Source organism: Dromiciops gliroides, chromosome 5 (assembly GCF_019393635.1).
Source record: "Dromiciops gliroides isolate mDroGli1 chromosome 5, mDroGli1.pri, whole genome shotgun sequence".
NCBI lineage: Eukaryota > Metazoa > Chordata > Mammalia > Microbiotheria > Microbiotheriidae > Dromiciops > Dromiciops gliroides.
This window is the reverse complement of record NC_057865.1, coordinates 240,348,113-240,372,033: the sequence shown is the minus strand read 5'-3', so window position 1 is coordinate 240,372,033 and position 23,921 is coordinate 240,348,113. Positions and strand designations below refer to the sequence as shown.

Genomic DNA, 23,921 nt, shown 5'->3' with positions numbered 1-23,921 from the left:
CCTTAAGCTAAATTAGTCAGTAATGAAACACCGAGCCAGAATTAATTATGCCACAAATTCTTCCTGATCATCGATAGGTCTTCCGTATAAATCTATTAAACAGAAAAGAAACAAAGAGATAATTAATCCAAATTTACTACAGTGATTTCTATTTACAAATAACATCACACTTTCTTAGGTATTCCTACCAAAACAAAACAAAACAAAAGTTTCACCACGAGGATAAAAGCTTGACTCTCTACATGGCTTGGGTTTTCTAACAGCATCAAAAGTGATGTAACAAACCTGCATGATTTTATTTCAAAGATCAATTTACATTCTAATAAAGTAGCCTATTAAGATGGCATAAAATTCATTATCTTCTGTTGAACTACAGCAGCCCTGTACAATGGTCTAGCTTGACTTATTTACAATAATTGGCATAACATTAAATCTTGCTATTTTCTTGAATTCACAGCTAAAGAAGAGATAAGTTAGTATCAACTCTCCTAACTAAGCTTAACTACTCAAGTAGCTCCTTAATACTGCCTCATACTTTGGGACAAACGGCACCACACCATCAGAGAATTTCAGACTCATGTGAGATAAAAGATGAACATGTCTTATGTGGTTCTTTTTGTTTTCCTGGGCAATGAGGGTTAAGTAACTTGCCCAGGGTCACACAGCTAGTAAGTGTCAAGTGTCTGAGGCCAATTTGAACAAAGGTCCTCCTGAATCCAGGGCCGGGGCTTTATTTTGTTCTTCTTCATAAATTCTTATTCCTTGACTAATAAAAGGGACTCCTTTTTTTCAATTCAACTGAACTGCTTAGAGATGTTTACCACATTCACAACTCAATGAATATATTACACTATTATCAAGGTAATGTCCTATTGCTTCTGGGATAACATATAACCTCTAACTTGACGTTTAAAAACATTCTGAATCCAACTCTGACCTATCTTGCTGAACTGATTTCACACAATTCCCCTTCCCATTGTGTATGCCCCAGGCATTCACAGGGCTCTATCTCCTGCCTCTGTGACTTTTGTACACACTGAATGCTGTGAACAACAGGAGGTCTGACCTCTGACTCCACCTAGAAAAAGCTTTAAGCTTCCTTCTAGGCTCCTTGCTCAGGGATCACCTCCTGTGAGTAGCCTCCCTCATTCCTAGTGCTTTCTTCCCCACTCAGATGATCTTGGGCTTACCTACTTATGTATGTATTGTGAAGTCTTTGAGGGCAGGAATTGTTTTTTATTTTATCATTGTATTCCTAAGTGCTTAGCAAAGCACAGAATATATGTAATAAATCCTCTTGATATAGTGGGTATAAGTAAGCCACAGGGGGAAAAAAAAACCCCAAACTCTTCAGAGATATGATCAGAAAAGTACAGTGGCCAGTCCTGTAGTGAGAGCAAAGGCACCACTAATGCTACTGTAGTGCCCAGATTAAAAGATAGATCCCAGAGAAAGGAACATTGAGTGGACTCTCCATGAAAGACTGATGGGAGGACACTGAAAAGAATCTCACAGAATAAAAAAGTGTCAAGTCTGAAAAGGAAAATTAATTAGACTACCAAAGGGTAATTAATTTCCCCTAAAGGACCAGAACTAGGAATCTGGAAGCAAAATACTTTTTATTTAAATAGTACAGGAGAAAAACTAAACATTCTGTATCTATTACATATTCTTTTCTAAATTTCATACTCTAAAAAGTTTTAAACTCTAGCGTCATTCCCGCATTACCATCTCACAAGCCTTCAGACATAAGATCATTTCACACAAAGTAATATCTAAACTTATGTCCTTACCTGATTCACATTCTAAAAAGCTATTTCCAAAGTTCAACACCCACTAAAATAAGGAACTCCAGAACTTCATGTCCACTCAGCGCACATACCATTTAGTTAAATACCTGGGCATTCAGTCAAGCTTTACAAGAAAATCCTATTTAGACCTCCAGAGTTTAATGCTCTTGACTAGAACTTTATCTTAATATTTTGTATTCAAGATGCTTATTTACATGAGAGAAGACTTCATGTTGCACAGTTATTTAACATACAATGAACTTAAGATTCCTTCATGCTACTATTAAACAAGCTCTTTTTAAAATTTTAAACACTTAAAGACTTTGTTCTTTTTCTTTTCTAGCATTATTGGACTACTTGCTGATGGGCAAGTGCTAGACAGAATATTTTGAAAACAGCACTTCCAGAATATCAAATAAAACGATATAGTTGATACCAATGTACTTAAGAGAACAAAAATAAAATAAAATACTTTTGAGATCAGAGAAAAGAAATCAAGACCAATTTTCAAAATCTATGTAATAATTTGTTGAAATGTGTAATAATGGGTGGAGAGAATATAGATGAGGCATCAAATAATGATCTTCTTGCGTTCCCATTATGATGCATTTCACCAAGGGGTACAAGCTTTGGAAGTCCAGTGACTGTGGGGCTGTGGCAGCCAACTGAAGGAAAAAAACATTCACAAATATCACAGAACTGTCAAGCTGTGCATCTGCTGAGAGTATCCTTTCTTCATTAGGCATGAGGAATAAACATAAAGGCCAATAAAAAAAAAAGAATGACAATTCTAGATATCTTTATATCTGTTTCAAATGTTTTCCAGTTACATTTTTAACTAAAGGCAGTTAGCCTCATTATTTATATAGCACATTTTATTCACCTAGAATAAGAGGAAAAAACTCGGCACAGCCTTAATAAGAAAGAGCTTTTCCAATTCAAATAGGGATTACTAAGAAAAATGTCCAAGGAAATCGACACACTTTAAGTTCAATGATTTCAGAGTCAAAGGAAAATTGTAAATGAAGAATCAGACCCGTTGCATAGGTTTTATGATACTATGCAATGTATCAAAATGATACAGGCAAGTGTACATAACTGAACTCTAAGGTATGAGCATGAAAAATACTATTCTCAGGGCTCTCAATTCAACAGTTCACTATTCCATATATAGCAATCTCTTCACAGATCTTTAAAACAGAACCTGAGGAAAAAACACACAAAGTTAACTTCCTATTTTCACTCTGAGAATAAAGATTATATGCTAGGGCTACCACGACTGAATTATTTTTGGACAAGAGTGTAAACCTGCTCATGTAGGCCAGAGAAATTCTTCAAAAAGGTTTTCAGGAAAATTTTTTTTTCAGTAATTACTTACGATGGATAATTGCTTGGTTTGGATCTTCATTCTCATAGTCCATTGGTATCACATCAACACTGCCGAGGCAAGACGTTATCCATATTGTCCTCTTACTTAGATCTACATGGAAGATAAATATTGTGTCAAGAATATGTTAATTGACATATTATGATAAACACCATAATAATATATGGAAATGAGTAAAAAAAACCCACAAAAAATTTTTTTTTTTTAGTGAGGCAATTGGGGTTAAGTGACTTGCCCAGGGTCACACAGATAGTAAGTGTTAAATGTCTGAGGCCGGATTTGAACTCAGGTCCTCCTGAATCTAGGGCCAGTGCTTTATCCACTGCTCCACCTAGCTGCTCCCTACAAATCTTTTTAAAGCATAGGCTATTGATATTCAACCTCTATCCCTTCCTTATATTTCATCAGGAGTAGAAGTGGCCTTGTATCCAGGAACACAAAAGTCAAGTTCTACTAGGACTCACTACCAAGCTACAAAAGTTTTCAGGACAGACCTGGCAACAGGCTTTCTGCTGTTGAAGTTTACCTTGCTACGTTTGGAAAGGTTCATTGCCAAAGAGCTGGGTACCAGGTGATGAATGTAGTTTTGGATAAAATAGTTCACTAGGCCACACACTAAGGTATAGGAGGATTTTCATGTGCCAGGGTAGAAGGTACTAATCCCAGATCTACCATCCTGACTGGCAGCTGCCATCCATTGATCCTCCTGTCTTCTCCGGTTATCCATAATAATTCTCATCTCTCTTCTACACAACTCTTTCAAACTTTGGACAGAGATCCCAGCATTCTTCCTATACCTTCTCTTGTTTAAGCTAAAGGATGACAGTTCATTCAACACATTCCTGTGGGATGAGATATTGGTATTTCTCACACTCCTGGCTGACTTCCTGCAGACAGCACTAGCTGGTCAGAGTAGCATGAGCAAGGTAATATACAGCTCACCTATAATGCTAGCTAAATGAGGGGGTGGGAACAGAGAGTGGAGAGCTGAGCCTCATAGAGGTCTTGAGTTTGGGAGTTGTGAGCTGCAGTGGGGTATGTCACTCAGGTGTTGCCACTCTTTAGCATTAATATGGTGAGCCCTTGGGAGTTGGGGGTCACCAGGTTGTCGAAGGAGGGATAGAAAAAGAGGAGTTAAATGCTAGCATTCTGATCACCAGGAGGATCCACCCTGTGAATATTTCCTGCACTTCTAGCCTCGGTACGTTGGGGAGACCAAGGTTGTTAAAACAAAAATGGCACTCAAAAATGAATACACTAGTCCAGATGTAGTCTAACCAGACTGGAGTACATGGCCTTTGTCATGCACATTATGCTTGTATGATGCATCCTCAAACATTCTTAACTTCTTTGGTGGTGCTATCACACCACTGACTCATCCTAAGTTCAGTCTACCCAAAGCCCCCAGGTATTGAACAAAAACAAAAACAAAAACAAAAACAACCTCCCAAACTCTTGAACTTCTTACATTGCCGTCTTGGAGTGTCTATTGTTTGAACCCAAGTATAAGGCTTTCCAGGCATATCTGCTGCAAGTGTCATCTTCTAGATTTCCCTATACTTTCTAATTTACTGAGAACATTAGGGATCTCAGTTTGGTCATATTAGCTTCTGTTATACATCAGCTTGATTAAGCATTTCATCTCTACTTTTAGTCATTAATATCATGTGAGAAAATCATGGGATTTGCCAGATCCTCATTCAAAGGCTCACCTGCAGATGTATCTAAACTGATTGAATTAAGTGAGAGTGATTGACTTTGCTGATTAGCCTACCTCAAGTTAATTACATTGTAACCACACCTGGCTAGCCCTGAAGAAGGAATTGTTCTCAAAAGCTAAGGACTTGAACCCCACATGAGACCACCTGAAGGTGAACCAGTGGATTTGAATGACTCTAACCAATCAGCTTGAAGCAGTGTGTAAGGCCCGCCTCTGCTCCAGACCTATCAAAAGCTTCCATACTCAGTGTGAGGGGCAGTTCGTGGTTGAAGCAGGCTCATGGTAGTGGACTTGAGGAAGAACCAGACCAGGCTGGAACTCTAGGCTAGATAGGCCTTTCCTGAACTTTCTGAACTCCACGTGTCTGCCTTTTTACTAATACCTAGTATGCTTTAATAAATGCTTACTGCCCAAAGACTGGTGCTAAAGCTTCTAATTTAAGGCGACCACACATTTAGACTTTATACACCACAATAAACAGTAAAATGACAAGCCCAAGGGCAGAACACTGGGACATTCTTAACTGGAAAGGGAAAAAAATTGGACATGGGTGAAAAGAGCCAAATGACTTATGAGAAATATTAAAACCTATTAATTCAGTATTTGCCAGTTATACTTTATCTATTACTGTTTTTTTTCTTTCTATTTTCTAAAAGACTCCCAGAAAACAACAGATCATACAATATCATACACTTTTTCATCTTAAAAACAATTATGTCATTTTTGGGGTCTATTCAGTGAAATACTGTTTGAAGAATGTAGTATTACACCAACATTTCTGGCTTTTTTTGGTCCAGATTTTCTCAGTGTCATAACAACTGCCTGGTTATAAGACACATTTTAAAAAGCTACATTCCCTTTTTATTCAATTAAGGTATCACCCAAGAAGTTTAAAAGTTGTACTGAAAAAGAATTTGAGAAACCTGAAACTGGAAGTAGAGCTTTGAAAGGAGTATTACCAGACCCTTAGTCGTTTAAATAATTTATTGTTTCTATGTTCAACAAATGGCAACTCTTTAAATTGCTTCTCACATAAGAAAATATTTTTATTTACAAAAAAAAGTACTGCAATGTCAAAAATCTTTCAAGCCAAAGAGTTCAAAAAGACCCTGAAAATTCTCATTAGATAAGCAAGTCATGTAGCATAATGTGTTGCAAAGGTAAGTTTTCAGTTTCTGGTATAAAAATTGAAGTAAAATATAAAAAATAAGGAGGGATGCTTTAAGAATAACTCACCATCTTCATAAAACTATAAAAATATATCCTATTTGTGCAGTTAGAATAGATTTCTTTTGACATATAAACTGTAGGGCTTTATAAAATAGTGTATTATATTATTCTATCAAACCAAAATATGGATATTTCAAATCTATAGAAAACAGCAAAACCAATTATATTCATGCAACCTCTCAAGAAAAATTTTAGAAAAAATATAAATTGTAGTTTATAATACCCAGGATTTATCCCACCACGTACATGTATCTTACAGAAATATTTTTAATATAAACAATAGAAATACTGATTATTATCAAACCAATTATTTAAGTGTCCCAAGTCCAAATACAAAAAGCACTGAAGTCCTCTTCCTTCAGGTCTATTGCCTTAAATATTCATTGTAAACTACATGGTCAACATTTTATGTTAACTTGGTTCCAAAAGCTATCAGCTGTGAGGGCCAAATTTAACATATGGAGAGTTAATGGAGTGGCTCACTGTAATATTGGGGTCCCGGAAATAATGAGGGACCTCTCGGTCCAAAGCTCCCTCCTCTCAGAACTGGCTTTTTTAGATATTTCTCCCAGGCCAATAAGAAAGGAGCCTGACAGCCTCTTTCCCACAAAAGAATCAGGTTTTATTCATGGGAATGAAATAAACAGCAAAGGTGAAATTAATATAATCAAAGACAAGGGAATAGGGAAAGAAAAATACAGACAGTCCTCCTAACGCTAACCTAAGTCTATTCAATCCCCAACCTGGCTTCCAGTTCAGCTAATTCAAAAGAGCAGGGCTCTTATGTTAACTTACCACCTGGGGTCCATAGCTTCAATGGAAAAACAGCTTTGCAGCCAGGGCCCTCAGGACTCGTCTGCTCCTGCTGCTCAGACCACCACAAGGGAAAACCACTCCAGAAGACACTGAGCTCCCCTCAGGGAGCATTTACTCTTCCTCCCCCAAAAGGGGAGGTCCTTCAAAACTGCCTGTGGAGAGTGGTTTCTCCTGCTGACATCAGCAGCACACATCACTCAGGGCAGGCCAGGTGTGGCTCATCTTAATCAGTCTGCCAAATTCCAATAATCTCACCACACAGCTTATGCTATTATTCCTTGCCTCTTTAAATAATGAAGAGCAAGTAGAAATAATAACTTAGGTTCAAAGAAGAAAAATTGACGAATGAGGTCCAGTGGAAGTAATCAGATCTCTGGAAGAAATCTCAGTGAACCTAAACATGCAATGTCTGAAGGTTATAAAGTACAGAATATTTTCTTCTTTGCAAAAATAAATTGTTCAGAAGTTAAACCAGTCCATAATAATTTGTCATTCTTGACAAAAAACACCAGTGAGAATGATGATGGGATAAAATCATCAGTATCACTGTTCGGTCATGACATAAAGTCAGTAGTAGCAGAGACTTTCCACAGAAATCTATATCAAAAGAAAAGAAACCAAGACATAATTAAAACAAATTTACTACATTGATTTCTATTTTCAAATCACAATCTCTACACAGGAGACCCTAGGTTTCAGGAAGAAGGGCTTGGAGGGAAAACTCATCACATTTCCTTATGAAATCCTACAAAACGAAACAAAACAAAACTTTCAACCACTGGGACAAAAGCTTGACTCTATACCTGGTGATAAATTTGCCTTGGCTTTTATGACAGCATCAAAAGATAGCTAACAAACCTGCAAGAGAAGTAACTACCACCTCTCCCAACTACTTCAAAGTTACTCTCTAATACTGCCTCATACTTTGGGAGAAATAGCATCACATTATCAGAGAATTTCAGCCTCATTTGAGATAAAGAAGCACATGTCTTATTTTGTTCTTTATCATAAATTCTTATTCCTTTACTAAAAAATGTGACTCCTTTTTTCAATTCAAATTAACTGCTTAGGGTTTACCACATTCACACTCAATGAATATATTACAAGATTATCAAGGAAATATCTTATGGTTTCCAGGATAACATTTAAACTCTAACTTGACATTTCAAAACATTCTGAATCCAACTCTGACCTATCTTGCTAAACTGATTTCACACAATTCCCCTTCCCATTGTGTATGCCCCAGGCATTCACACTCCTCTATCTCCTGCCTCTGTGACTTTTGTACACACTGAATGCTGTGAACAACAGATGCTCTGTCCTCTGACTCCACCTGGAAAAAGCTTTAAGCTTCCTTCCAGGCTTCATACTCTATTAAGGTGTTTTGGTTATTTTTTCCTTTGCTGGGCAGTGAGTGACTTGCCCAGGGTCAAGTGTCTGAGGTGATATTTGAACTCAGGTCCTCCTGAATCCATGGTCGGTGCTTTCTCCACTGCGCCACCTAGCGGCCCTTCTATGAAATTTTAAACTCTAGAGTCTTTCCCTAATTATCATCTGGCAAAGCTTCAGATAGATATAAGATAATTTCACACAAATTTCCTTACCTGATTCACATCTTTAAAAACTATTTCCAGAGTTCAACGCACACCAAAATGAGGAAATCCAAAAGTTCATGTCCACTCAGAACACATAGTCTTTAATTAAATATGTGGGCGGTCAGTTAAACTTTATAAGAATATCCTCTTTAGACCTCCAGAGTTTAATCCTTAATTCCTCTACTGCTTTTGCCTAGAACTTCATCTGAATATTTTGTATTCAAGATGTTTATTTACATGAGAGAAGACTCATGGCACAGATATTTAACATACAATGAACAACTTAACATTCCTTCATGTTACTACTAAACAAGCTCTTTTTAAAATTTAAACACTTAAAGATTTTATTGTCTTGTCTTTTCTAGCATTATTGGACTAATTGTGATGGTCAAGTGCTAGCTAGAATATTTTGATAACAGCACTTCAAGAATATCACATAAAGTCTACAGACACCAACGTACTTAAGGGAGCAAAAATAAAATAAAATATTTTTGAAATCAGAAGAAAATCATCAAAGCCAATTTTCAAAAATTGCATATTAATTTGTTGAAATGTGTAAAAATGGATAGAGAGCATACAGAGGAGGCATCAAATAATGATCTTATTGCATTCCCATTGTGATTCATTTCACCAAGAGGTACAAGTTTTGGAAGTCTAGTGACTATGGGGGTATGAAGGAAAATAAAAAACATTCAGAAATATCACAGAGCTGTCAAGCTGTGCATATGCTGACAGAATTCTTGTTGCATTAGGCCTGATGAATAAACAAAAAGGCCAAAGAAAAAAGAATGAATGGCACTTTTAGATATCTTTAGACCTGTTTTAAATGTTTTCCAGTTACATTTTTAATTAAAGGCAGTTAGCCTCATTATTTATATATCACATTTTATTTGCCTAGCATCAAAGGAAAAAACTTGGCACAGCCTTAAAAAGAAATAGCTTTCAAATTCAATTAGGGATTACTAACAAAAATGTCCAAGGAAATCGATACACTTTAAGTTCAATCATTTTAGAGTCAAAGGAAAATTATAAATTAAGAATCAGACACTTTGAGTAGGCTTTACAATATTTTGCAATGTGTCCAAATGATACAGGCAAGTTAGCATAACTGAACTCTTAAGGTATGAGCATGAAAAATACTATTCTCTGGGATCTCAATTCAACAAGGCACTATATTGCATATATAGCAATCTGTCCACAGACTTTACAAGAGAACTTGAGGAAAAAACACACAAAGTTAACTTCTACTTTCACTATGAGAAGAAAGATTATTTGCTAGGGTTACCATGACTGACTTTTTTTTTTTTGGACAAGAGTGAAAACCTGCTCATGTAGGACAGAGAAATTCTTCCAAAATGTTTTGAGGAAAAAAGTCTTTTTTAACTAGTTACTTACCAGGGATAATTTCTCGTGGATTTGGATTAACTCCTATTGGTATGACTTGGTTACGTTTCAACATCCTGGATACCCAATTTCTGCTCCTGTTGAGATCTACATGGAATATAAATATTATGTCAAGAATAAGTTAACTGACACATTATGAGTAAATGAGTAAAAAAACTTTTTAAAGCACAGGCTACTGATATTCCATCTCTATCCTTTTCTTATATTTCATCAGGAGTAGAAGTGGCTTTCTATCCGTGAACACAAAATTCAAGTTCTACTAGGCCTCACCTACCAAGCTAGAAATTTTTCAGGACAGACGTGGCAACAGGCTTTCTGCTATTCAAGTTTACCTTGCTACGTTTGGAAAGGTTCGTTGCCAAAGAGTCGGGTACCGGGTGATGAATTTAATTTTGGATAAAACAGCTCACTAGGCCACACACTAAGGGGTAGAAGGATTTTCATGTGCCAGGGAAGAAGATCTACCATCCTGACTGGCAGCTCCAATCCATTGGTAGCTCCCATCCACTGATCCTACTGTATTCTCATGTTATATATAATTATTCTAATCTCTCTTTCAAACTTTGGACAGAGATCCCAGCATTCTTCCTATACCTTCTCTTGTTTAGGCTAAATGATGACAGTTCAGTCAACACATTCTTGTGGGATGAGATTTTAGTACTTCTCACTCTCCTGGCTGCCTTCCTGCAGACAGCACTAGAAAGGTGAAAGAAAACCTGCTTCTTTAGGACTTAGAAATTCTTCAAAAATGTTTTGGAAAAAAACCTTTTTTTTCCCCATTAATTACTCACCAGGATTTGGGGATGATTGTGGATCACAAGCGTTTTTACCATTTCGAACAACTTGCTTCCTTCTTCTCAACCAAAATCTCTTTCCCTTCTTAGGGAGATCTATATGGAACATGAATATTATGTCAAGAGTAACTTAATTGACACATTATGATAAAAACTTTAATATTATTCAGAAATGACTGCCATTTTATTTTTAAAGCGTAAGCTACTGACGCTCCACCTCTACCCAATTCTTATATTTCACCAGTAGATGACGTGACCTTGTATCCACGAATACAAAATTCAAGTTCTACTGGGTCCTACTACCAAGCTAGGACAGTTTTCAGCACAGCCCTGGAAACAGACTTTCTGTCTTTGAAGTTTATATTGCTAAGTTTGGAAAGGTTCATTGCCAAAGAATAAGGTACCAAGTAAAGATCATTTAAGAATTATTGGACTGCCTGAAAGCTATGATCAAAAAAAGAGCCTAGGGGGCAGCTAGGTGGTGAAGTGGATAGAGCACCAGCCCTGGAGTCGGAGGACCTGAGTTCAAATCTGGCCTCAGACACTTAATACTAGCTGTGTGACCCTGGGCAAGTCACTTGACGACAATTGCCTCACAAAAAAACAAAAATAAAAACAAAAAAAGAGCCTAGAGAGAATCTTTCAAGAAATTATCAAGTAACACTGCCCTGATATCCTGGGACCAGAGGGTAAAATTGTTATTGAAAGAATCTACTGATCACTTCCTGAAAGAAATCCCAAAATGATAACTCCAAGGAATCTTGAAGCCAAATTAACAGAACTATCAGGCCAAGGAAAAAATAATATTGCAAGCAGCCAGAAAAAAAAAAACCCAGCACAACCAAATTAAAGATCAAGGAGCCACAGTCAGGATTTCACAGGACTTAGCAGCTTCTACATTAAAGGATGAGAAGACTTGGAATATGATATCCCAGGAGGCAGAAGAGCTTGGATTACAAGCAAGAATCCTAGCACCAGCACCACTCACTAGTCATGAGGGCCTGTAACCTCAGTGTCATCCCTGACCCCTCACTATCCCGCTCCTCACACATCCTGGTAGTTACCAAATCCTGCTAATTCTACCTCCATAGTATCTCTCTCATATGCCTCCCCCACCCCACCATCCCTGGCCCTCTCCTCCTACCTGAGTCCTGGCCCAAACTTCTGTCTCCAATTTGTCTACCCCTTTGCTATCCCTCTTCCACACAGCTGCCAAAATCAGCCACTAAATAAATTCCCAAAGTTTCCTAATCCTGCTGGGATGAAATTAACCATTTCAAACCCTTTATAACTTGTCTCCAGTCTAAGTATCTGGCCTTATCAGGGTATTTACCTTCACATACTCTAAAGTTCAGGTAGTTCTTGCTATTTCCCACCTGATAGTCTCTGTTCCATCTCTATGCCTTTGTACAGGCTGTCCTCTATGCCTGGAATGATCTCTTTATTTTTCTCCACCCATTATCATCCCTTGTATCTTTCAGAGCTCAACTAAAGTCACACCTTCAATATAGAAACCTTCCCTGTTGTTGTCTAAAGAAACTGGGGCCTTCCTCACTTGTCCAGTCCCTTCCAAATCACTTTGTATTTATTTTGTATGTACTCATATGTCTCCCATGGTTTAGGAAAATATCGATAGTTTCATTTCAGTTTCTGTGTCCCCGCCCCTGCCCCTTGGCCTCACTTAGAGCCTTTCACAAATTAGTCACTTGACAAATATTTACTACTTCATTAGTGGTATGAGGTAACAAAATAGTGAGGATTTCCTTAAGCATTATCAACTTCATGGAAATTCTCCAATACCATGAAGCTGCATCATGGACCAGGAAAGGAATTCTTTCTATAGGATGGCAGAACAATTGGTTTATGAAGGTATACAAACCAGGGGCAGCTAGGTGGCGCAGTGGATAGAGCACTGGCCTTGGATTCAGGAGTACCTGAGTTCAAATCCGGCCTCAGACACTTAACACTTACTAGCTGTGTGACCCTGGGCAAGTCACTTAACCCCAATTGCCTCACTAAAAAAAAAAAAAAATATAGGTATACAAACCAACAACCAATTCAAAAAGAAAATTAAAAAGGCAGCCAGCTAATTAAGCATCATACAGGAGGAGACAATGGCTGGTTGGCTTTCATTTGGCATTATTGAATAACATGAGGTATGCCTAATTATAAGAATATTTTTGAAATCCCGGTTGCAATGTTACTAAGACAATAAAAAGATCAAAGACTAAAAAATAAGCCAACAAATAAATAAACTGATGTCTGAGGTGACATTTTGTGGAAAGTATGACTATTTGAGGATTCCTAAAAACCCATTGTTCTCCATCTTCATGAAGACAAATGTGAGAATGGAAATAGGGTTAAAAGTTATAAAGAAATAAATTTTGTAATTAAGGAAAAACTTCCTCCAAATGGGAAGAAACCAAAGAAGAAGACATCATAATATGTTCCTCATTACTGGAGGTGTTCAGGTGGAAGCTATAAGGCACTTAATGGGGATGTGGTAGAACTGGTTCCTCCTCTTCAAGAACTGTTGAAGTAGAATGACTAGAAGTGCCTTCCAGTTCTGCAATTCAAGAATTCTATGATCCTTTTACATAAATGAGTATTGTATGGTTATCTCAATGCACTACCCCACATTGTAAGCTCCCTTTATAGCAAGTACAATATCTTAACAAAACTTTAAGCTTTCCCAAAACCTAGTCTAATGCTCAGTACACATAGACAAGAGACTTTTGTGTTCTTGAATTCATTTATGAATTAAATGAAAAAAATTAAACAGGTGTCAAATATAAAAGCATAACACGTTTTGATAAACTTGCCTAATAAAACTAGTGTGAGGAAATACTGTCTCATGGGGAAATTTTAAGGCATAACCCATTCTACATATATTATAAAAACATAAGTAATACACAAAGATCCAAACATTTTGAAGGAAAAGCCTTGGAAAGAACAAAAAGATGAAAACATAAAACAAATTTGTGAAGAGGTATTATGGTTCTTACTCATAATGTAAACAGTAAGTTACTCTTTTCATATTAGAGTTATCACCTGATTCATCACTTCCATATTCAAGAACATTTGCATTCTCTGGTTCCATTGCCTTGCCTGTGTTGTCTTCATGGCATGGTGGAATCTCTTCCTTTTTATTTTCCTTTGTTTGTTCATCCTAACAAAAGCAGAGCATATAATTTTATTATCACAACGTGTTTAATGTCATTCCAAAAATCTAAAGCAATGTCTTAAAATAACTTTGAGGGAAAAGAGAAAACTGGGAGTCTTTTTTAAATGTTAACATATTTCAAGAAATAAAGAAGAGAAAAAAACCAGACTCCATATTGGTATAATATAACCCACGAAAGTGCAAATAAAATCCTAAGAAGCCTGTATTTGTTTTCTCTCATTACAATAGCTTTGAAAGAATATTAGCTGTTTCATAGGAGACTTTTTTTGTAATGGAATAGAATTTTATTTTCCAAAATATATGTAAAAACAAATTTTAACATCAATTTTGTAAAACTTTGTGTTCCAACTTCTCTTCCTCCTCCATTCCCACTCCCCACCCACTAGAACTCAAGAACTTCAAAATAAGGTATACATGAGTAGTCTTGGAAAACATTCCCACATTAGCTAGGTTGTGAGAGAAAACAGTAAAAAAAAAAACCAAATAAAACCCCAAAACTTCAGATTGAGGAATTGTCAAAGAGGAAAAAAAAATTTTTTTTTAAATGTGTTTCCAGGGGCAGTTAGGTAGTGCAGTGGACAGAGCACTGGCCCTGGAACCAGGAGCACCCGAGCTCAAATCCAGCCTCAGACACCCAACACCCAACAGCTGTGTGACCCTGGGCAAGTCACCCAACCCCAACTGTCCCCCCCCCAAAAAAAAACCCCAAAAATGTATGTCCATCTATTTTCAGATACTATTACTTCTTTCTCTGTAGATGGGTTGCCTCTTTCATAAGTCCTTCAGGGTTATATTGGATCATTTGAAAATAACCACATGCTTCCCAGCAGATTATCTTAAACTATTGCTGTTAATTTGTATATAGTACATTTCACTCTGCTTCAGTTCATGTAGGTCTTTCCAAGTTTTTCTGATAGTATCCTGTTCATCGTAACCTAAATAAAGTAACTTAAACTTGACAAAGAATTTTCTTCTTCTTAGCCCAGCAAAGTAGGTACCATACGTTTTGCCATTATATTCAATCATCATAACTATTTCCCTTAATCCTATTCCCTTCCCATGATATTTACTCTATTTTCTATCTTCTTTTAAACTATTCCTCCTCAAAAGTGTTTTACTCCTGACTGTCCCCTCTCCTACTCTGCACTCCCTTTTTTTTCTCACCCTTCCTTCCTTATCCTCTTCCCCTCATACTTCCTGTAGGGTTCCCATGGCTCATGGAGGGAGACTTTTTTTTAAACAAAATTTTAGGAAAAGTGCATAAAAATAAAACATAGACTACTACTTTAATATATGTAGAGAAAATGTAGAGGTTTTATAACCTAAAAAAAGGCATACATAATTTCTTTTTTTAATGTATGGTCGACTAAGAAGTGTTCTTATAAACATGCAATGCATCATTTCCCATATTGATATTCATTCTGTATTTTTAACATGGAGCCCAGGTCAACACCTTCCACAGTAATGTTTCTTGTGTTTATACTGTGGGATGTAACATGTTTTGTGGGATGGATCATGATACTCTATCTATATAAGTAATTTATTGGCATATTGCTTCTAAAAAAACATTAACCCTAGTATATAAAGGCCATCATTTGCAAGGTACTCACACAAAATCAGCTTCTATATAGAAGTATAGAATAATCCTTCACCTTTTCCTCTGATGCAAAGTTTTCAGATGACATGAAAATGAACACGATAGTGAACCAAAATTAGACATGATAACTCAGGTTACTAAGGCCATAGGAATACCATTAAAGAAAATGTAACCAGAGCAACAGAAAATATACTCAACTCTGTGGTATGTGAAGAACTGAATATTCTAGATAACCAAGCAAACTAAGATGAGCAATATTTTCTGTAAGCTGCCTTCCTATCTCAGCAAGAGCAGCTACTGGGAGGAATGAATCCTTACTTGTTGCCCAAGGGGAAACTGTAATGAAGCAATGAGGAGGACTTTAGAAGACAATATGCATAAGCAGCAGCAACCAACTTAAGCTATGGGAGCAACCTATCAGGGAACAGACAGTAAGCCTAGGAGATGCCAAGACTAAGGAGTTGTTGACATGAGCAAAGGATCATGAAAGCTGTCAGTCCTAGGAGAGATCACACACATACACAGAAAACACACACACACACAGAAAACACACATACACACACATACACACGTGTAAGAATTCAAACTACAAATTCATTTCAGTGAAAAGATTAGGCAACTGGAAATTATATTTCCAAAGGGATATTCAGACACATAAGTGTTTAAGGTAATTTAGAACACTTTACAATGTACTCAGGAAATGGTCAGAAAACAATTATTTATATTATTATAATATTATTATAATATTATTTATGTAATATAATATAAACACTATTTATAATAGAATTTATCATTTTAAATGTATTTACATACTAACATAAAGGATTACATCGGCAAGACAGAGGAAAGAACAGACACAGAATGCTTAAGAATAAATACCATAAGAAGAAGCACACAATTCTGAAATGTAAGAAACAATGGCAACGATTTGTATTCTTGATGTTCATTCCCCCATTCTGCTTCACTTCATTCTCAACTCTTTCTGACAACTACACTTTCCACCTTCACGAGGAAAGGGAAAGCTTCTGGACCTGTAATATTTTTTTTCATTGGTATAGGGATCTCCCACTGAGGAAGGAGCTTCTTCTGCCAATGAAGGGCAGTCCCTTCTCTGCAACTCAGAATCATTCAGAGTTGTACAGGTAACTTAGAAGTGAAGTGACTTGCCCAGAGTCACAAAGCTAGTATATGTCTGAGACAAGACTAGGTCTTTCTGGCTTTGGCACCTCCTGTCTACATGCACTTAGCCCATACCATCTCTAGCACCGAGGGAGAAAATCATACTGATTCTTCATCCACAGACTCATTAGCTGTCTTTTAGTAACTGCTTCCATGTGGTCCTTCCATGTTCCCCTAAATGCTTTCTTACAGACGTTGGCTAAAAACAAATTGTATCTGTCATCATACATACCTCCTTGATCTCCAGATCTTGAAGATGGCCAGATGTATCTGTATCCACAAAAGATACTTTTTTTCCATCAAAGAGATCAGGCTCTCTGTTAGATGAAGCAAGAAGAAAAATCTCTCACTCAAAAGTCTTAGATTATTTTATATAATCTCTCTCTTGACATATATCTACATATTTCTCTAAATTTTTTCAAATGCAAACAAATTGAACATAAATATTCTTTGTAATTGACCTCTGCTGGTCCCACCTTTCAGGACATTATTGTCCTACACTAAACCATGTCATGGTTTTGTACATGATGATCTCTCTCCTGTTTCCTTACCCTTCAAGGGCTTGGTGTCCTAGCCTTAAAACACAGCTCCTCCTCACCTCTGTCTCTTAGATTCCCAGGCTGCCTTCTTAGCTAAAGCTCAAGGAACACCTTCTATACCAGGCATTTTCTGATGACCCAAACTGTGCATATTCTGCTAAAATGACTTTGTGTATAGCGTGTATATTACACAGGCTTGTGTTACACATATAAATATGTTTATTTACTTCTGTGTGTACATGCTGACACCCTCAACAAAATGTAACTTCCTTAAGAATTTAAAGGATTGGGGCAGCTAGATGGCGCAGTGGTAAAGTACCGGCCCTGGATTCAGGAGTACCTGAGTTCAGATCCGGCCTCAGACACCTGACACTTGCTAGCTGTGTGACCCTGGGCAAGTCAATTAACCCTCATTGCCCTGCAAAAAACCAAAAAAACAAAACAAGAACAAAACAAAAGAATTTAAAGGATTGCTTTGTTTTGTCTTTTTGTCCCAGCACCTACTACAGTGCTTGACAAACAGTAGGTTTGTAACAAAGGCTTGGTTATAGATGGATTTTTTTAATTTAGGTGCAGATTGGGTCACCAGAGGAAGACTCTGACTGACTTCCAACCTCATCAAGGTCATGTGGGAATTAATGTAATAAATAATTCAAAATGGGACATAAAACCCAGCAACAAACCCATATGATAATCACATACAACTGTATTAAACAAATTCATGAACCTATATGACTGAAGGGATGGTGGTGCCCTAAACAGAAAGAAATTGAACAGAAGGGTTAAGTGAGAAGACAATCTTGTCCATTTTGTACATGTGGCGTTTGAGATTTTTATGGGACCCCCAGTTAGAAACATCCAGTATCTGTTGAGGACATGGGATTAGACCTCAGGAGAGTCCTGCTATCTGTATTTGAAAGTAACCTGTGTAAAGATAAGTGAAGGCATGAAAGTTTATGAGACTGTTGAGAGAGGGTACAAAGAGGGAAGAGGGTGCAGGACAACTCTCTAGACTCCAAGTCTAGTGTTCTTTCTATAATACTATGCTTTCCTACCATGTTTAATAGGAAGCAATAAGAAACGTTCTTTGCCTTCCTAAATCATCTATCAGTATATAACCAAAACACTAACTTGTAAGCACAAGGCTTCAACATGACCTATTTAAACAAACTATTGAACCCCCAAAACAGAAGGGGGTTCAAGGAATGGCTATTCCCCACTCATCTGCATGTCATGCTTATGAAATCTAGCTTTCCAATGGTTACCATTCACTATAGTCCAACCAGATCCATGACCACTGCTGTTACTCCCCCCATCACCTGCCCTATCTTGCTTAAGGTAAATCTCACCTGCCCTTCCTTCTTTTCACTGCCCTTCCAGTCCCTCCCCTCCTCCTCCTCCTTAAAAGTCTTGCTCTGAAAATGCTTATCAAATCCACAGGAACACTCCAGGAAAGATTAGATGTCCTACAGTCACAGCCACCATTCCTCAATATGTTCTGTTTCCCAATTGGAATGTGAGCTCCTTGAGGCAAGGCCCTGTCTTGCTTCTTGTATTTGTATCCCTAGGACTTTGCCAAGTGGCAGTCAGGAAGGAAGTGCTTAATAAATGTTTTATCATTCATTCATTCAAAATGGATGATAACATTTTCCTACAGAAATTTAAGGAGTGTAGATCAACTGCCATAAAAAGAAAACTCAAGAGGCCCAGAAACTGCTTCAGGGAGCAATCAGATTCTGCTAAAGTGATAGCAGTCAGGCCAAAACCAGCTTAGAATAGAAAGTCAGGTGAGAAGAACTTGACAAAGAAAAGATGATAGAAGATTATGAGAAGTATCACCTCATACAAGAGTGAAAACAGTGGGGGAAAAACACGTTTAAAGAATGCTTGATAGAAGGTCCAAGAAAGCAGACTTAAGCTAAGGGTATTAAACAGAGTGGAGAACTAGAAGGAGGACAATAGAGCTGAGAAAAGGAAAATATCTATGGAGATTTGTAGACCAAGTTCTTTTCACCCCAAGGTCAGTGGAACCACCACCTCTATACTAATGACAGTCTCAGACGTGCTGCTTTAGAGGAGAGATTTTTTTTCATCCTTTGCACTTCTATCCTCAGCACCTAACACAGTGCCTGAAACCCAGAGGACAGGTACTTCATCAATGTTTTTTGGCTGACTGACATCAAAATGGTAGCATAGAAAACAAATATGGGGGAAAACCAGCTGAACTAGTCGGAGGGTTGTCCTGTAGGGCGTCAGCAACAGAGCTAGTGACAGAAGGCAGTGGAGAGAGTGATTCTTAAAATAACTGTGAAAGGAGGTTGTCAAATGCATTGAAGACTCAAAAATTATTTAGCCTTTCTACACAGGAAAAATCAAATAGATTAAGAATGTCTGTGTTCTCTGACTTGCAGTTAAAAAGACAACCTGTGGAGTTTTCCCATATATATATATATATATATATATATATCTTGGGGAAATTTTGCAGTTTTTAATAATCAACAAGAATATTGCTTTGTTTAAACACTGATGCATTTTGTTTACATCACTGTCATTTATCAATGACCTTGGTAGTCTGTGGACCCTAGGTTAAGAACCCCGACCCTAACTGTTGGTGGAGTTGTGAAATGATGTAACCAATCTGGAGATCAATTTGCGACTATGCACAAAGGCCTGTGCATACCCTTTGATCCACCGATACCATTTCTACGTGTTTATTCCAAAGAAATTTTGAAAAGTGGTGTCGGGGACTTATTTATACAAAAATATTTATAGCAGTTCTTTTTATGGTGGGAAAGAAGTAAAAATTGAAGGGATGTTCATCCATTGGGGAATGGATGAACAAATTGTGATATATGATTGCAATGGAATATTTTTGCGTTACCAGAAATGACAAGCAGGATGATTTCAGGAAAACCTGGAAAACATTACATGAACGGATAGAGAGTGAAGTGAGTAGAACCAGAAAATGATACACAATGACAAACTATGAATGAATTACTTAGCTATTCTCAAGGCATGATGGAAAATGTTATCCTCCTCTAGAAAAGAACTGATAGCACCTGAACACAGATGGAGTACTATTTTCACTTTCTTTTTGTTTGTTTGTTGGGTTTGGGGGGTAGAGTTTTCAAGTTTTCTTCCACAAAATGACTAATATGGAAATGCTTTATATGATTGCACATGAATAACCTTATGGCCTCAGGGAGAGGGGAGGGCATGAGGCATATAATTTAGAACTCAAACCTTTTTTGAAAAGCCATTAAAATTGTTTTTGCAAGTAATTGGGACAAAATAAAATATTATTTTTAAAAATATGTACTGAAAAAATGTTATTTTTTTAAAAAGGACACCTACTCTAAGGTACCACCTATGTAGCTACCACCTAAGCGCAAAAAGGTCAAAATGGCTAAGAAAGTTCAAGTGAGATGAGAAGAAAAAGAAAATATAAAGAGGGCATAAGGTTCATGAATACAAAATGGCATGGTGGAGTAGAAAAGTAGAAGGAGCTGACTCATCACTGCTTCTTGCTACTTAGAGGAGCTTAGGCAAGTCCTGTAAATTAAGCTTCAGGTTCATCTGTCAAATGAAGGATCTGAACCAGATGATCACTAAGGTCCCTCCAGCCCTATGATTTTATTCAGAGCTGGGCAAGAGAAAATGGAGGGAAGGATGACAAAAGAAGCAGAAAGATAAAAGCTGAATTTGCCCATTTCTGTGGACAGGATCACCCTTCTTCCAGTCATCCAAGCTCAACAACCATCTTTGTCTTTTCCTCTTCTTCCCATATCCATTCACTCAATAATTCATAGTGGTTCTGATTTTCTGAGATCTTTAAGAGAAGTCTCTTTACATTCCCCAAACCCTCCATTCAGCTCAAGCTCTGATTACTTCACTCCTAAAATAAGAGTTTGAACTGATCCTCTGCTTCCAAGATCCCCTTCAATACATCTTAGACATTCATTGAAAAACACCACTTTGCACACATCATCCCCCAGCACAACTTCATGTCTCTACAGGTGAAAGTCAAAACTTCTTTGTCTGGCAATAAAGACCTTTTACAATCTGGACCCCAGCTAACTCTCCAACCTCTCACCACTCCCATAGACACCTCCCTGGTAACTTGAATACTCTTTGAACCTGGAAGATACCAAGGACAATCCCACTTCCTCTCCTTGAAAGGTAGTCCATCCATCTCATCTAAATCCTATCTTCCTTCAAAACTCATGACCTTCTTGTCTCCCTCATGGATAGCTCTAAACCCACTGCAATTCTTCAGGCTTGACTCTGTCTTCTGACATATTTGCCAGTACTTGATTTCTTAACACATCACCTTAAAGTTTAGATATCAATTCATATGGCTACTTCTGGTTCTGTCTCTGGGGGCCTTCAATTTAGACTCTACAGGCAACCTACTTAGTATAGCTTACTCTGCTTCCAGATCCTGATACCTGCTGAGTCAGTTTTAATCCTGGTCCCTAAAAAGGAAACTTCTTGGTGGAAGAAGGTGTAAAGGCAGGCAAGGATGGGGAAGAGTGTGAGTATAGATCTGGATTATAAAAAGAGTACATGAATATGGAGGAAGAGATGGGCAGCCAAGTGAATGGTAATTTCCATTTCCATGCAAAAGAAGTTTCCAAAGAAATTCTGAAAGAAACTATTTTCATAAAATATGAATTTTAGGTGCTATTAATTAGGGAAACATTTGTAAAATGTTAACTAATTAAGCTAGGTATGAATATCACCCATAAAAATAATGTAAGAAATTAATACAGTATTACACATACAATTTCAGTCATATTAATGAACATATTCCAAATCCATTTTCATTAGGGAGAGCAACATCAAGCATGTTTTTTTTTTAATTTGTTTTTTTTTTTTTCAGTGAGGCAATTGGGGTTAAGTTACTTGCCCAGGGTCACACAGCTAGTAAGTGTTAAGTGTCTGAGGCTGGATTTGAACTCAGGTACTCCTGACTCCAGGGCCAGTGCTCTATGCACTGCGCCACCTAGCTGCCCCAAGCATGGTTTTTTAAAAACTATTTGCAAAGTCCAGGATGAAATTAACCAATCTTAATCTGAATTCAAGTTTAAAGCAGCATTTGAAACTTAGCAGAAATCAACCCTTTTTTCCCACTTAAAACAACTCATCATTTTCTCTTATCATTTACACACGAAGTAAAATAAACTGTATTTACCTGACAGAAACTGTAATTCACATTAAGGTAACAGTGCTAAATTTGTGATAGAATGATACCATCCTCCCAGGCTTGAAACACCTATGACAATTTTATCCACTGTAGAAAAATATTTGCTTCTGCCTTTGGTATTATGCTATGGTGTAAATATGCTGATTGAAGAAGAGTAAAACAGGCATAAGTGGAACCGGGGAAAAGGACAGAAATGCTTACTGCAATTATTGTAGTTTGGTATGCAATCTAAAATATAGAGAGTGGCTATAAGACATATACGTAGTGAAGATGAATCTCTGCTAGGAACAGCAGGGAGTTATACCTCCCGCATTACCACCCCCCCCCACCTCCAAAAAAATTCAAAGCAAAACAGGGGAAATAGAAATACTTCTTTTTAAAGCTATTCCATGTCTTTGACTCTTTTTTCATTCCGATATTTTCCGCGGGAGGGGGAGGAATCCCAAATTCAAAAAGGGTTCCAAATTCCGGGTGGGGAAAAGTTTTCTTTACAAACTCTAATGCGATCGCCAAAAATTGAGGTAGTCATTTCAGAACTAGGCTTTCTCCCTTCAGGGCTCCAGGTTCCCCGAAGAGAGAGAAAAGTGGGAAAGCAAAATTTCAAGGAAATATGCCTCATGGGCTCCCACCCCAAGGAGCTGCGCCGGGACCCTGGTCTTTCCCCTTCTTACCTGCGTTGAATTCTCAACATGCCGAACCAATTGGTGAAGAAATTTAAAAATTGACCTATCTTCGTCATTCTCCCGCTGGAGATTGACTGAAAAAGTGCGGTTATGGAGGAGAGGAGAAGGTGGAGGTGGAGGTGGAGGTGGGGATCAGGGGAGGAGTGGGTAAGACTTCCCAAAGCGGGAAAACTATCAATTGCGGGATATGTAGAATACCAGCAAAAGCTGACAACAAAGTAGCGGGGAGCGGGGAAAAAGAGCTGTCTCCGACACGGCAGCGCCAGGACGACTGCTGCCTCAGCCATGGTCAATGTCAACAAAACGGCTACTGCACTGAAGTCACACTTCCCATTGTGAAGTCCTTAAGCCTCGGATTGGCTGGAGGCGTAGCTCCGCCCCCATCCCCGCCCAAAGAGGAGGAGGGAGAAAAGACCATTTCTTAAGGGAAGGTGGGGCACGGAGACCACCTCTAGGCAAGGAGAGGGTCCCTGTTGCCAGGGCTTCTGTTGTGAAAACAAGCCTAGCCTTAGCTAGGGCAGGACAGAGATTTCATTCCTCCACTCCTTTTGCCGCCTTAATCTATTATTTCCCTTTTCTTTCGCCTCAAATCCCAAAGTGTACTTTTTCTTTCCTAAGGTGTAACAATGAAGCATGCTGCTGTCCCAGCCATGGCTCTTCCTTGTCCACAGCTGTCATCAAGTCAATCGCCTGGCAATTAGGCTGTGTCTGCACATGCTAAAAACACTGGGAATGAGGTAGCCTTCTTTAGAAGTCAAAGGAACGAACGGGCCGCTAGGGGGCGGAGTGGATAAAGC

At 37.9% G+C, this 23,921-nt stretch overlaps 1 protein-coding gene across 2 annotated transcripts; it reads right to left on the bottom strand.

Annotated features, from left to right (window-relative positions):
- LOC122729658 lies at positions 1-23,423 on the bottom strand. 2 transcript variants are annotated; one of them, XM_043968627.1, is made up of 7 exons: positions 23,113-23,423; positions 16,929-17,013; positions 13,788-13,905; positions 10,734-10,832; positions 9,934-10,029; positions 3,169-3,270; positions 1-92 (listed from the first exon to the last, which is right to left on the bottom strand). In XM_043968627.1, exons 1-7 carry the CDS (start codon positions 23,409-23,411, stop codon positions 46-48), a joined length of 846 nt encoding a protein of 281 aa, XP_043824562.1. In that variant the 5' UTR covers positions 23,412-23,423; the 3' UTR covers positions 1-45. The 2 variants fall into 2 exon arrangements, 1 of the variants encoding a protein (XP_043824562.1); XR_006353347.1 differs by lacking the exon at positions 1-92 and adding an exon at positions 6,923-7,540.
- Positions 23,424-23,921: the final 498 nt, after the last annotated feature.

Bases quoted from the DNA above. Each gene is read 5' to 3' on its own strand.
- LOC122729658 (XM_043968627.1), bottom strand. From the start codon at position 23,411: ATGGCTGAGGCAGCAGTCGTCCTGGCGCTGCCGTGTCGGAGACAGCTC. The intron at 17,014-23,112 runs GTAAGAAGGGGA...TTCATCTAACAG, and splicing joins ATGTTGAGAATTCAACGCAG to AGAGCCTGATCTCTTTGATG. The intron at 10,833-13,787 runs GTGATAACTCTA...TGTTCCATATAG, and splicing joins ATATGGAAGTGATGAATCAG to ATCTCCCTAAGAAGGGAAAG.